A 14,926-nucleotide genomic window follows, 5' to 3' on the forward strand; every position below is an offset into this window, starting at 1 on the left:
AAGAGTAGCACGTGTGCATGCGTGTGTGCATATGTGTGTGTGTAGCAAGAGCGGGTGGGTGGAGTTTGGCCATGCTGAGCATCTCAGCACAACTGCACTTTCACTGTGACCTCCTCCACTTTTCTGCCATCCCTGGTTCTGGATTCTATCCTCTTCCTTCCCCACCTTCCACCGGCAGCGCAATCAGCTCTCAGTCCAGTGACACTTACCTATTAGTGTTTTCTAGAACCTCTACCTTCTTCCGAAGCTCCAAGTTCTCAGTTGAACAAGACTCCACTCTACAAAGGAAGGAGAAAGAAGAAAATTACTATCCATAGAGCAAACACTAAGCTAGGAGTTAGGGTGGAGGTAGGTGGGGATGAGGAAAAGGAGGGTTGGGGGGATCTGCCACTCCATGGAATTGTGGGAAAGTATGGAAAGAAGGATGAAGACACTTAGGAAAAAAAAAAAAATAGGCTGGGCACGGTGGCTCACGCCTGTAATCTCAGCACTTTGGGAGGCCGAAGCGGGAGGATCACAAGGTCAGGAGATAGAGACCATCCTGGCCCACATGGTGAAACCCTGTCTCTACTAAAAATACAAAAATTAGCTGGGCGTGGTGGCACGTGCCTATAATCCCAGCTACTCGGGAGGCTGAGGCAGGAGAATCGCTTGAACCCAGGAGTCAGACGTTGCAGTGAGCCAAGATCACCACTGCACTCCAGCCTGGTGACAGAGCAAGATCTGTCTCAAAAAAAGAAAAAAAGAAAAATAGAAGGAGCTGAGGCCGGGCGTAGTGGCTCATGTCTATAATCCCAGTACTTTTGGAGGCTGAGGCAGGAAGATCACTTGAGGTCAGGAGCTCAAGACTAGCCTGGCCAACATGGTGAAACCCCATCTCTACTAAAAATGCAAAAATTAGCTGGGCATGGTGGTGTGTGCCTATAATCCAAGCTACTTGGGAGGCTGAGACAGAAGAATCACTTGAACCTGGGAGGCAGAGGTTGCAGCGAGCCAAGATCATGCCACAGCACCCCAGCCTGGGCCACAGAGCGAGACTCTGTCTCCAAAAAAAAAAAAAAAAAAAAGAGGGAGCTGAGTGACGAGTGCCTGAATAATGAAAGATGAATAGGGACAGTACAAAATATGACCCTCTTTTAGGGTGTTACAACCCTCTTTCTTCTCACCTCCTCCCTAGTGTTCTCAATACCCATCATACTTCTCCCTCTATACTACAGTAATCTGGATACTCCCGGCTACACTCTTACCAGGACTGATAAGAAGTGAAGAGACTTAAACAAACAGGACGAGAGCCCAGGACTAGGAATCCCGATGCTGGGGCATGCACGCCCAAAAGAGACAGTGAAGAGATTTTCATAGAAACATCTTGACCCGAATGCCCGTAGAAAATGGTGGGACAGCATGGGACTACAGTCTTCCCATGGTATTCAGGGGGGATTAGTTCCAGAACTCCCCACAGATACCAAAATCTCCAGATGCTCGAGTTCCTGATACGAAATGGTGTAGTATTTGTAAATAACCTTTACATATCCTCCAGTATATGTTAATCATCTCTAGGTTACTCACAATACCAAATACAATGTAAATACTCTGTAAATATGTGTTATCTTGTATTTACAGTTGTATTATTTTTTATTGTTATAGTTTTTTTTTATTGAGTTGTTTGGTTTTGGTTTTTTGAGACAGAGTCTCACTCTATCATCAAGGCTAGAGTGCAGTGGCACAATCACAGCTCACTGCAGCCTCAACTTCCTGGGCTCAAGTGATTCTCCCCTCTCAGCCTCCTGAGTAGCTGGGACCACAGATGTGCACCACCATGCCTGGCTAATTTTTTTTTATTTTTTAGGGGGTCTGGCTACGTTGACCAGGCTGATCTTGAACTCCTCAGCTCCAGCAATCCTCTCACCTTGGCCTCCCAAAGCACTGGGATTACAAGAGTGAGCTATGACACCCAGCCTATTGAGGTTTTTTTCTGAATATTTTAGACCCACGGTTGGTTGAATCTGAGGACGCTGAATCCCCAGATATGGAGAGCCGACTATACTTAATGCTGTATTACCAGTACTTAAGTCAGGTGATAGAAGCACTAAACTTTCAATAGTAACTTTGAGAAACAGCCAGGAACCACCAGCCGCTCCTTTCCCCAGATCCACATGAAGTTCATTTCTGGGTCTGGGGCCTCATGCCCATCTTAAAAATATCTTGGTTTGTTAGCTAAAGAACTAACTTCTAGGGCTAAGACAAAACTGTATTTAATTCATCTTTTTCTAACAGCCCGCCTGATATTACAGACTTTTCAAAAGAACAAAGATTGTCTTCCAGTGTTTTTGCAAAAAAAAAAAAAAACATGAATTGTAGTGGCTGGAAAATAAAGGCCACCAACCTGACATCTTTCTTTCCCTGTGTGCCCTCCCTAGAGCATGAGGGAGTGTGGCCAATGGGGGCTGATTAAGTAGCACTGCTCCTTTTGGCTAAAACAGGGCTTCTCCTGCTAGAAGTTCCAGGAATGTGCAGGAATGTTAATATTTGTATGTGTTTGAAAGGAAGTCTCTGAGGACTCCGGGGTCCTTGGCTGGCAGTGGTATGATTCAAACGCCTACTAAGTAAGGTACTTCTTTCCTGCTTTATTATAGACGTCTCCTCCAAATAACCACTAGGTGGCAGGCAAACCACAGCTGATAAACCACCGGGTTTCCAAGGTGGCCAGAAAGAGGAATTGAACTGCTTCTCCCCGATTCTCCACACACCCACATTTCTCTGTGCATACTGCCCGATGAACACAACAGTTTGCCAGCAGGCTTACTTTTTCTCCAGGCTGTCCATGTATTCTTTCTTCTTTCTCCTACTTTCCTGGGCAGAAATCTGAGAGAGAGGGGTGGGAGGAGAATGATTAATTTCCAGCTCCGTAAGTAAACCAGTTAAGACGGGAGGTGGTTAGCGTAGAAGTCACCAAAGCCCTGCTCACTTCTGCAAGCTGCTTGCCATTTGTTTAAGCTGCTGGTTCATCAACTAGTCTTTCCTCCCGGGTTTCCAGCTGCCAAACTCACACCTACTTTCCTACAAACCAGGCCACCAGTAAAATGGACACTGAATGGCCAGGAGCGGTGGCTCACGCCTGTAATCCCAACACTTTAGGAGGCTGAGGTGGGCGGATCACTTGAGGTCAGGAGTTCGAGACCAGCCTGGCCAACATGGTGAAACACCGTCTCCATTAAAAATACAAAAAAATGGCCGGGCGCAGTGGCTCACGCCTGTAATCCCAGCACTTTGGGAGGCCAAGGCGGGTAGATCACCTGAGGTCAGGAGTTCGAGACCAGCCTGGGCAACATGGTAAAACCCCGTCTCTACTAAAAATACAAAAATTAGCTGGGTGCGGTGGTGTGTGCTTGTAATCCTAGCTACTTGGGAGGCTGAGGCAAGAGAATCGCTTGAGCCCGGGAGGCAGAGGTTGCAGTGAGCTGAGATTGTGCCATTGCACTCCAGCCTAGGTGACAGAGAGAGATTCCATCTCAAAACAAAAAACAAAAACCAAAAAAATTAGCCGGGCATGGTGGCGCACATCTGTGGTTCCAGCTGCTCGGGAGGCTGGGGTAGGAGAATCACTTGAACCTGGGAGGCAGAGGTTGCAGTGAGCCGAGATCATGCCACTACACTCCAGCCTGGTGACAGAGTGAGACTCTATATCAAAAAAAAGAAAAAGAAAAAAATGGACACTGAGTGAAGAGCCAGGCCAGAACATGTGGCTCACAAACCATCAGTGTGGTCTCAGATAAATGAGTTTAACTCCTGGACCTCTGCTGGCTGAACTACATCTATAAAATAAGACAGCTGGCTTGGTCATACATCAACTTGCTGCTGGTTCCGCACATGGATAGAGTGACACTAAGCTCTTGTCTTCCTTCCCTCTTTGCCCCCTCCCTCCTGGTAGGCCTGTGCCTCATCCATCCTCCTGGTTTTCATCAGGCCTGCTCAGCACTGAGGGGCCCAGGGGTAGGAGACTACTGAGTCCAAATATAGACCAGCAAACTGCAGAAGTTTTGTAATCACAAAACCCTACCAAGAAAAAAAAATAAACCAAGCATTCGCAATGTATTTGTACCTTATATATATATAATACATATATATGCTGTATTTTATATAGATACATATAGTACATATATATGTCTACTAGAGGAAACTACTGTATATATCATACACCCAAAATTTAAAAGGCTGAGTTTAAAAAAAAAAACAAAAAACTAGATGGAAATTCTAATAGCTTCCTCCCACCCCTGAATGTATTATCGTGGGCACCAAGGAGGTAGATACTGATTTGGAAGTCTGCTGGCCTCAAGAGGGATGGGATGGGCTGGAGGAAGAGAGGGGCACGTGGTGAGGGTGCTCCTCCCAGGGCTTAGGGAAGGGAAGGGCTGGGCCTTGGTCTTCACCATGGGATCGGGTAGTACTGGCCATTGGGAAGGCAGGGAAGGGAATGCTGACTCGATTCTGCTCGTGTCTCTGCTCTAGAAGTGCCTAGGTTTGAAGGGCTCACCTTATTCTTGATCTTCCTCCGAATTTTCTTCAGGGCCTTCTCCTCTGATTTTGACAGGGGCAATTTGGTGGGGATGGGATAGCCCTCAGCGATCAGGGTCCTCTTCTCCTCCTCTGTCAGGACCAGAGGGCCTGATCCCTGCAGTTTCTGTGCAGACCAAGGAGCAGAAAAGGGTCAAAGAAAAAGAACTGGGACCACTGAAGAATCACCTCCCGATGGGGTGATGAGAATCTGTTACAATGTCTTACAGAAGGCTCTGACACAAGGATGCCCCATCTGCTTTGGGTGATAAGATGGGTATTTTGAAGGGCATGGGAAGATGGGGAAGACACCCCCATGTGAGTGTTATAACCTAGGGATTATAATTCAAGGGAAAGAATACAGAAGCCTCCACCCATTATTTCCCGGGAAGCACCCCACTTGCTAAAACATGAAAAGAAAAAGCAGAGGAGTCATTTCCCACATCCCTAGAGATTTCCTGGCCTTGGAGTGATGAAGGATTCATTCGCAGCCCTGCTTTGTGCAAGAGTTTTGTTGTTCTCCTTCTGAAAATGCAATTTTATAAGGTGCTCTCTACACACCAGGAGTCACTTCTCTCCTCCACTTTTAGCTAAGGGTGCAGAGCACCCAGGGACACACCTGCAGACTCTTTCCACAGAAGCCTCTGGCTTCAGCAGTCTCAGAACGTCCATCAGCAATGAAGACAAGAATAGCAGCCCATCTCATGGAACCCACAGTAGAATGGCATGTTTATAATTAATCAGAGTCCCTATTGCATTTTAGCTCCATACTAAATGCCATGAAGGACTCAAAACAAACCCTATCTCTCAAGTAGCTTGTGATCAAGACTGTGAGACTGAATTGATACCCATGAAAGGATAAGATTAATTAAATGCTAAACTGTAATCTTAGGTGATATGGTTTGGCTCTGTGTCCCCACCCAAATCTCATTTATAGCTCCCATAACTCCCACATGTTGTGGGAGGGACCCAGTGGGAGATGACTGAATTATGGAGTGAGTCTTTCCTGTGCTGCTCTTGTGAGAGTGAATGAATCTCACAAGATCTGATGGTTTTAAAAAACAGGAGTTGCACTGCACAAGCTCTCTCTTTGCCTGCTGCCATCCATGTAAGACATGACTTGCTCCTCCTTGCCTTCCACCATGATTGTGAGGCTTCCCTAGCCACATGGAACTGTAAGTCCAATTAAACCTCTTTCTCTTGCAAATTGCCCAATCTTGGGTATGTCTTTATCAGCAGCGTGAAAATGGACTAATACATTAGCTAAAGGTGTACTAAAAATTTGAAGTAAGAGAACACTGCTATGAGTTGTGTGATCAGGAAACATTTAGGGCAGGAGATGAGATTTGAATTGGGCCTCCTGAAAGAAAGGGGATGATTTACATAAGAGAGAGGAGTGCATTCTAAGCAAAAGGCAGTATTTTGAAAAGTCACTGAAGAAGCCATTCTGCCTAGTGTGGGTAAGGAGTTCTTGAAGCAGCAGAAGGCTGGATACCTGATAATGGGTAAAAGTGTCAGGGCTTGGTGCCAACAGGTAATAGGGAAACACAACGTAGTTGTTGGGCAAGCATCTGACATGGGGAATAGTTCCTCCATAAACATGTAGAATGGACAGATCATAGTAGTACACACAGGTTTATAGGATACAAGCTATTCTAGTAATCCAAGGAGTGAAGTCAGGTTCAAGTTGAAAAGGTGAAGAAAGAGTGGAAGGGTGAATTCCCTTGTCCTCAGTAACAGTGAAATATAAGAATGTGGTTACAGATCCAGAACTTTCAGGGACAGAATCAACACAAATTTTCAAAGTTATGTTAATTAATGGACGGATGGTACTTACAGAATTTTAAAACATCTCATTTCATTTAAATTTTCTAGTTGTGATATTGTAAATTCAAAATAGCTGATTATAATTTTTATAATTTCATAGAAATCAATTCACTCCTAGAACAATAAGAAGTTAATGATCTATTCTTCTTTATTATGGCGTCCTCATGTATGTGAGGGATGAACGAGGGTCTTGATGTCTGATCTGAGTTTCTGGGTTAAAAGTCATACGACACACAGAAAAGGCTTAAACTGTTTTTGACCTTTAAGCATCAAAGAAATTAATCTCAGAGTAATTTTTAAGTTCACCAAAAATTGCTTATTTAAAATATAAAAGGTATTTCCTACGACATAGGTCACAAGGACCATTAAATTAATGCAAATATTTATGATAGAACTTTGAAGAGAAAAACCCCAAATTTTTATTCCTCATGCCTATAGCTCTGTAAAATAAACATATGAATGAAAACTGGAAGTGTGCATGTGAAAAAGATGAGAATTGTGGTAGTAAAAGGTGAGATGTGCGGGCAGTTCTTAGAAAGTGTTCTTTCGGGTTGACATCACTCTGCTTTCGCCATTAAACAGAAACTTCTTGACAAAAGGAAAAACCAAACAGCCTTGAGTGGTCCTGCTCTGGATACAGCCCCATGGGAATGAATGGAGAGGGTTCCCTTTGGTCCAGGAATGCCGGCTGCATACTTACATGAGGAGCCGTGAGGAGAGGGGAGCTGGAGAGGGCGGAGGGGGCCCGGGGTGCAGCTCTGGAGGGGCTGTGGGTCTGAGGCAGGCCGAAGGGGTGCAGGCGTGGGTTGGGACTCAGGCTGCCCTCTGAGTCACTGCCGTGACTGCTCGGGGGGGTGGGCGGCAAATGCAGGTGGTCCACTGGGGCTGCAAAAAAGGAAGCACATCTCATCCATCCCAGAGCCACAAATAAGGACACAACTGATTTGTGGCAGAGCGAACTAAAGTGCAAGGGGCCTCCATGAGCTGACCCGGACAGATCTCCAAGGTGCAGAGGGTGGATACGGGAGTCCTCCTTTCGTATGAAAAAGGAGAGAAAGAGGATATAGACCCACATTTGCTTATATTGGCAAAAAGAAACACTGGAAGTGTATACAAGAAACCAATAAACGTGCGACCAGGGACCAGGCAAGGTGGCGCATGGCTGTAATCTCAGCACTTTGAGAGGCTGAGGTGGGCAGATCACCTGAGGTCAGGAGTTTGTGACCAGCCTGACCAACATGGCGAAACCCTGTCTCTACTAAAAATACAAAATTAGCCTGGTGTGGTGGCACATGCCCATAATCCCAGCTACTCAGGAGGCTGAGGCAGGAGAATCACTTGAACCCGAGAGGCAGAGATTGCAGTGAGCCGAGATCACGCTAAAATACAAAAAAAATTAGCCGGGTGTGGTGGCGCACGCCTGTAGTCCCAGCTACTTGGGAGGCTGAGGCAGGAGAATTGCTTGAACCCAGGAGGCGGAGGTTGCAGTGAGCCAAGATCACACCACTGCCCTCCAGCCTGGGTGACAGAGCGAGAATCCATCTCGAAAAGCCAGAGTGGCTGCTTTGAGAAAAGCAGGTTTGTTTCTGGAGCAATGTGCGTGGTCATGCCCGTAGGCAAGACGCCAGGCATTCTTCATTCAGAAAACATGAAATCCATCTTCAGATACGGGAGTGAGCACAGGAAAAATAAGTGAGAGTGCAGTGGGGGGACTTTCTCCTCCAAAGTCTCCTTCGCCCTTCCTCAGGGAGGCACGACACCCTCTCTGCCAGGGCCTATGGAGCCTTGGTTAGCATCCATCAGGCATCTCCAGGGCAGCAGAGATGGGCTTCTGAAGGAGGAATCCAACCAGGCTTCAACGTGAATGAAAGCACTCTTGGGTCTCACTGTTCTTTCTAAACAGTGCACATTTCTGTTGTACCAGCCACTGCTACTGAGCCAAGGGAGGTAACTGCAGGTAAACACTTAACTCCTGGAGCCCCCAGGACAATGGAGTCCTCTGTATGGCAGCCCACAGTGGGCATGGCCCACACAGCTGGTTCTGCTCGGCCAGAGAACTAACTGCTGAAGGCCATGGGAAGCCTCAGCACATCACCTCCTCGTCCCTTCTTCCAATGGAGACCACCCAACATGCTATGGATGGGAAGGGCCCTCCTGAGACACAACAACTGACCCAAAAAAGATGACCTTACCCATAGCTGTCTGATATGGTTTGGCTTTGTCCCCACCCAAATCTCATCTTGAATCATAGCTCCCATAATTCTCACGTGTGGTGGGAGGGACCCAGTGGGAGATCACTGAATCATGGTTTCCCCCATATAGTTTCCCCCATACTGTTCCTGTGGTAGTGAATAAGCCTCATGAGATCTGATGGTTTTATAAGGGAAACCCCTTTTTGCTTGGTTCTCCTTTTCTCTCTTGCCTGCCACCTTGTAAAATGTGCCTTTTGCTTTCTGCCATGATTGTGAGGCCCCCCTATCCACGTGGAACTGTGAGTCCATTAAACCTTTTTCTTCATAAATTGCCCAGTCTCGCGTACTTTATCAGCAGCATGAAAACAGACTAATACACTGCCCTCAGAGAGGATGAGCAGCAATCAGCATCTCTCTCCTGCAGGAATACCTGAATAGCCGAGGCCACAACAGGCAATGCCCCCTCAGCCAACCCTGGTCCCCCCGGCCCTGGCATACTTTTTTTCTTCTCTCTCTCTCATTGCGATTCCCTCTCTCCCATCCTTTCTTTCTCTTTCTGCCACATACAGCTTTTCTCTAGATGTTTCCTCTTTCCCTTTTTCTCTGCCAGTCTTGCCAAAGAGGTCCCTGGGCTTTTTAGTCTCTGTGGGCACTCTTAAAGCTAAAGAATATGCTAAAATAATCCTAGTTGCACTATTCCCACTACTCCTGCCACAGGTGCAGGCAGCCCAGGAAGAGAAAATATGCAGGTGCTTGGCTAAGAGGGAGGAGTCCTAAGGTTTCTCAAAAGCCATGAATATTATGGCACTTCATGGTTTAAAAAAATAAATAAATAAACGGGAAGCAGACGAACCTAATAGGGGCTTCTGTGCTGTTACATTCCCAAGAACCAGCCTGGAGTACCTAGAGCCACCCTGTCCCTTTCACTTGGTAGGGGCCAAATTATTCTAATACTGTTTTCCCGTCCAAGCAGAGGGCACCCCACAAAAGACAGAAAGAGAATGACAAGAAAAGCAAGTGAAGCAAGTAAAATCTTGTCCTTCCTACCTATTAAGAGCTACAGAGCTGGCCAGAGGCACCTCAGGATCAGATTTCTAAATATCATTTGAAATGCCGCTTTTGGGTTACTGCAAGGTCTGGGGGACAACAAGCTACTTTGCGTAGAAACTGATGCAGTCAAGGATATTGAATTTCCTTATCTCAGTTTATCCAGGATAATGAGGAAGGGTTGTCCTTAACTTCATTCTTGAAACATTTCTCCTCCAATAACCCTGGATTCAGAAGCCACTATGGGATTCATTGTTATGGTGATGACACTTCTGAACCACATCACAGCATAAATTAAAAGAGTAAGATTTATTTGATAGTAATAACTGGTGTTATACAAATGAAAGCAATTACTTTGAAGCAGTATATAAAGCTGAAAGGCACTACTGTCTGTCACTCAGTGCAAAGACATAGTGTCTCAATATGGATTCTACTCAGTATTATTAACTTTAAAAATGTAATCCTTTCTTTATTGATAATAAAGGCAAATAAAGGGCCAACCCTGATTACATTGTTACAAACCAAATCCTGAGTTAGTTTCTAACGGAATGAAGATAGATGATATTTTCATGAGAAGTGCTCATATGTAAACATCCTCACATTTATATACCGTAGCAAATATACCTTTTCGGTGACAACTGTATAAGCCAATTTCTTATTGTTGACCACAGTAATGAACTGTACTTTGAAATTTGTACTGAAAGTATGAATGGGACTGGGTGAGGTGGCACATGCCTTTAATCCTAACACTTTGGGAGGCCACAATTGGAGGATCACTTGAGCTCAGGAGTTTCAGACCAGCCTGGGCAACATGGTGAAACCCTATCTCTACAAAAAATACACGATTTAGCTGGGCATGGTGGTGCATGCCTGTAGTCCCCACTACTTGGGAGGCTGAGGTGGGAGAATCGCTTGAACACATGAGGTTGAGGTTGCCATGAGCCATGATGGCACTACTACACTCCAGCCTGAGCAACAGAGTAAGACCCTGTTTCACACACAAAAAATAAATAAATAAAAAGTATGAATGAAAAGGGAAGTGATGGCATGACTGAAAGCACAGAAGTGAGAAGAGCAGGATGTATGCAGGAGAATCTGCACATGCAAGGCAGAGAGAGCTTCATTAGACCTTATGAGGCGAGGCTCAGGGGTCTGCATCCAGGATTCCTAACTATGGGCTTCACAGGAGAACAAAGAGGGAGAAACTCAGAAAGAAACTGACATAGAGAAAGATAAATATAGAAATATAACAACCTGGGCCAGGCGAGGTGGCTTATGCCTGTAATCCCAGGACTTCAGGAGGCTGAAGCGGGCAGATTGCCTAAGGCTGGGAGTTCAAGACTAGCCTGACCAATGTGGCGAAACCTCATCTCTACTAAAAATACCAAAATCAGCTGGGTGTGGTGGCGCACGCCTGTAATCCCAACTTCTCAGGAGGCTGAGGCACAAGAATCGCTTGAACCTGGGAGGCAGAGGTTGCAGTGAGCCAAGATGGTGCCACTGCACTCCAGCACGGTAACAGAGTGAGACTCTGTCTCAAAAAACAAAACAAAACAAAACAAAACAAAACAAAACAAAACTATTACCACCTCAAGCATGTGTTAATTCTAAATGGATGGATGCCAAGAAGCCCAAAAATATGCACAATTGTGAACCATGAACACGATCAAATAGAGAGGGGGCTCCTTGCAATAGTTGTCATCCAAAGTCAATGTTTACAAACAATGAATTGGCCACATAATTAACTGTGAATTTACTTCACAAAGAGTTGAAACTAGAGTTGTTTGAAATAAGCAAGGTGCCTTTGTAGATGGTTGTTGATTTGCGGGGCTATATAGGGTTCACACCTGGATGAATAAAGGCTGCAGTTCTCTTGTTCGATAGTGTTTGTAGTAGCAGTCCATAAAAGTTTTGAAAAATATCACCCTGGCTAGAAGTAAAAGTATGGTAACACTTAGCTGAAACTTAATCATGTGCATACATGGGAAAATAATAATTAGCTTGCAAAATTTTTATTTGGAAGCAAAATTTGTATTTTTTAAGAACAGAGCTATTTCATAAAGCCAGCTACATCTGTGGTACAAACTCATCCCAGCTCTCTCGCCATATTCCCTCTCTGTAGACTCAGAGACCATATGTATAACCCAAAGGGACACAGGGAGGGCAGACAGACCTTCTTTAGGAGAGAAGTTTAGAAACTGATCCACTTCATGAGGCTCCAGCTTAATTTTAGGAATAATGGTCTGGCACGAGGAATCAACCTGGAGGAAGAATTTCAAACACAATTTTTAAAAACCAATCACAGCCTTGAAGACACACGCAGGAGAGCTATTTGTCACCTGTGTCTTCCTCTCGGGACAGCCTTGCCTATCCTGGAGAATAGCTGAGTGTAGGCAGCTTCCCTGACAGGGAGTCATTTTAGTTCTTAACCTTTTTCTCATCGCCAAACTTGGCATTACAGCTGACAGGACCCTCCAAACTTACTTGAGACCACCCTGGGTAACACAGTGAGACACCATCTCCCCCAAAAATACAAAAATTAGCAAGTTGTGATGGCGTGCACCTAAGTAGTCCCAGCTACTTGGGAGGCTGAGGCAGGAGAATCACTTGAGCCCAGGAATTTGAGGCTGCAGCGAGCTGTGATCATACCATTGCACTCCAGCCTAGGTAACAGAGTGAGACTCTATCTCAAAAAAAAAAAAAAAAAAAGAAAAAGAAAAAACACTCAGAACTCTAAAGTTGAAAGCCAAAGGCTCAAGCCCAAGACTGTATTAATATTCTTTTCTATTTTTTTATAGTACTATAAAGGCATTTTATTACAAAATATTCTGGTACTTTTTTTGGGTGGCATCATTCTGCTAACTTTATTCTTAATACACAGTTTGGGTAAAGTAAGAACCAAACAATGCTTCCACTCCCCCTATCCTCACGCCACTTTGGAGGCTTTAAAAAGCAACTTATATTGGTAAGGATTCCCAAGACTGCAGAATTTACTTGTAGAGCGTAACCATACATTTGATCGCTGAAAGAAAATAAGAGGCCTTCTAAGAGGTGGTGACCTTAGCAGAATGAGGAGGGGCCAGGGGGTCTCTTATCCCAGTTCAGCCTCACACCAGCCTGGGAGTTTTCCCTGCCTGCAATGTAAAGCAGCCTGTAAATTACATATAGCCACAATGCACTTAAATTGAGTCAATCACCATGGAAAATGGGAACTAAATTTTAAAGAGTCACAGGCCTCCACCAGCTTGCCCTGGGGTAGGGACTGTGCACCAAGCCACATCCTTTCTCTTATATATAACTTTATTAATATTAATAATTAATGTTATAATACAATTAATATAATTATTAATAATTAATATTAATGATGTTATTATTAAGGCTTCCTAATGACTGATGGTATCTAATCATGAAATGCCTGGTAGGGAAAGGAGAAAAGTTATCTGGCCCATACACAGGAGCAAGGCCATGCCTCTGAGCTTTGCTAGTTACATACTTTACAATAAGTCAACTAGACCGGGCGTGTGGCTCACGCCTGTAATCCCAACACTTTGGGAGGCTGAGGTGGGTGGATCACTTGAGGTCAGGAGTTCGAGACCAGCGTGGCCAACATGGTAAAACCCCATCTCTACTAAAAATACAAAAATTAGCCAGGCATGGTGGCTGGCGCCTGTAATCCCAGCTACCCGGGAGGCTGAGGCACAAGAATCACTGAACCTGGGAGGCAGGGGTTGCAGTGAGCTGAGATCAAGCCACTGCACTCCAGCTTGGGCGACAGAGTGAGACTTCTGTCTCAAAAAAAAAAAAAAGTAATACATAAAATAAAGTAACTAAAATTCTGTGGATCAAGGAGACTAATATAGACCCAGAGAGCCCAGCCTACTAAAGAGACTCAGGTAGCTACTGAGAAAGGAATCCTAGCACACTTGCAGAGGCCTCTATCTACAACCCTTCACATCACACAGATGGACTGACAAGGGAGTATGCAGTGACACTTTGATGAGTCTACTGATTCTGTGTTACCTTATTCCGAACAGGTAAACGCTATATATTTTTTCTTTGCTTCTTTTTTTTTTTTTTTTTTTTTTTTTTGAGACGGAGTCTTGCTCTGTCACCCAAGCTGGAGAGCAGTGGCTCCTCTCAGCTCTCTGCAGCTTCCGCCTCCCACAGTGCTGGGATTATAGGTGTGAGCCACCGTGCCCAGCTGCAGATAGACACTCTATCTTGCTCACAAGAAATCTGACTTAAGGAATGTTAATGAAGTTGTTGCTTATAACCTGAGGCTTTGAACTTAAGGGAAGCTAAGACAGGCTTCCAACACTTGCAAGAAGATGTACAAATACGATGCTGGTCCATGGCCAGACACTGGAAATATCCAGAAAAAAGGTAGAGTAGAATTAAATTATATTTGCGGTAGGCATGGAATCTAGTAAGGAAAAAAATCCTGATTTCTTATGCTTTCCACGGGTAACACAATAATAGGTGTTATTATTACTATTACTATTATTATGTTATTAATATTGTTAATATTATTCATATTATCGATACGTGAGACATTCCTGACTTGAGTAAGGACAACTCAGCGTCCCACTAGGAAAGTGAAATATTACACAGGAGCTCACATTCCCAGTAGCCATGCACTGTAAGCCATGGATTACGTCACCACCTCAGTCACTCCCTTTCCACTGCTTAAAAACCAGTGCCATAGAGAATTTTTTGTTACCATAGATATTTTCTGTGTTTTTTATTTTTTAACAGTAATCAAAGAGAGAATGAAATCAGCTTAGCTACTAATTTTTTCCGAACAATGGCTTTAAAAGAAGTTGGCACCAAATCAACATACTCTTATTAAATGTATACATATGTATATACACACATAAAAAGTTGCATGTCCTTAAATGTACACAGCCACTAACTCCAAAAAGATTAAACACCCTATTGGAGAATGAGGATCTATCTGTATCTTTTAATCCAACCTGTTTACACAGAAGAAAACTGAGCATACCCCAGTATTCATTTCCAGAGGAGGTTCCTCCTTTTCAAACGGGGTGGAGATGGCTGTGATGGTCAGAGTGACAGATGGAACGAGTCCTGGGGGTGGTTCGTCTGTAATTGGCTCTGTCTTGATGGTTGTTGAAGGGAAGTCTGCAGACAGGTACCATTTCTCACTTTCCACCTCATCTGCAGGAAAAAGACAAGCACACATGTGAACTTGTTCAGAGCATCAGGCATAAGCAAAACAAGCAACCACTGGTCTTTCTCCCCAAAAAAGCTCAGTGAAGGATGATGGAAAGTGGAATAACAGAAAATGA

General features: G+C 44.6%; 1 protein-coding gene across 1 annotated transcript in view; it reads right to left on the reverse strand.

Annotated features, from left to right (window-relative positions):
* CREB3L2 (cAMP responsive element binding protein 3 like 2) overlaps positions 1-14,926 on the reverse strand; it is a 128,272-nt gene that overhangs the window by 26,410 nt on the left and 86,936 nt on the right. The window contains exons 3-8 of the mRNA XM_055284149.2: positions 14,620-14,795; positions 11,791-11,878; positions 7,079-7,263; positions 4,532-4,678; positions 2,804-2,862; positions 210-278 (exon numbers count right to left, since the gene is read on the reverse strand). Of these exons, the coding sequence (XP_055140124.1) occupies positions 210-278; positions 2,804-2,862; positions 4,532-4,678; positions 7,079-7,263; positions 11,791-11,878; positions 14,620-14,795 (724 nt within the window). The remainder of the gene's footprint in view (positions 1-209; positions 279-2,803; positions 2,863-4,531; positions 4,679-7,078; positions 7,264-11,790; positions 11,879-14,619; positions 14,796-14,926) is intronic.

The sequence above is a fragment of the Symphalangus syndactylus genome, chromosome 6, assembly GCF_028878055.3.
Source record: "Symphalangus syndactylus isolate Jambi chromosome 6, NHGRI_mSymSyn1-v2.1_pri, whole genome shotgun sequence".
In the NCBI taxonomy this organism is placed as follows: Eukaryota; Metazoa; Chordata; class Mammalia; order Primates; family Hylobatidae; genus Symphalangus; species Symphalangus syndactylus.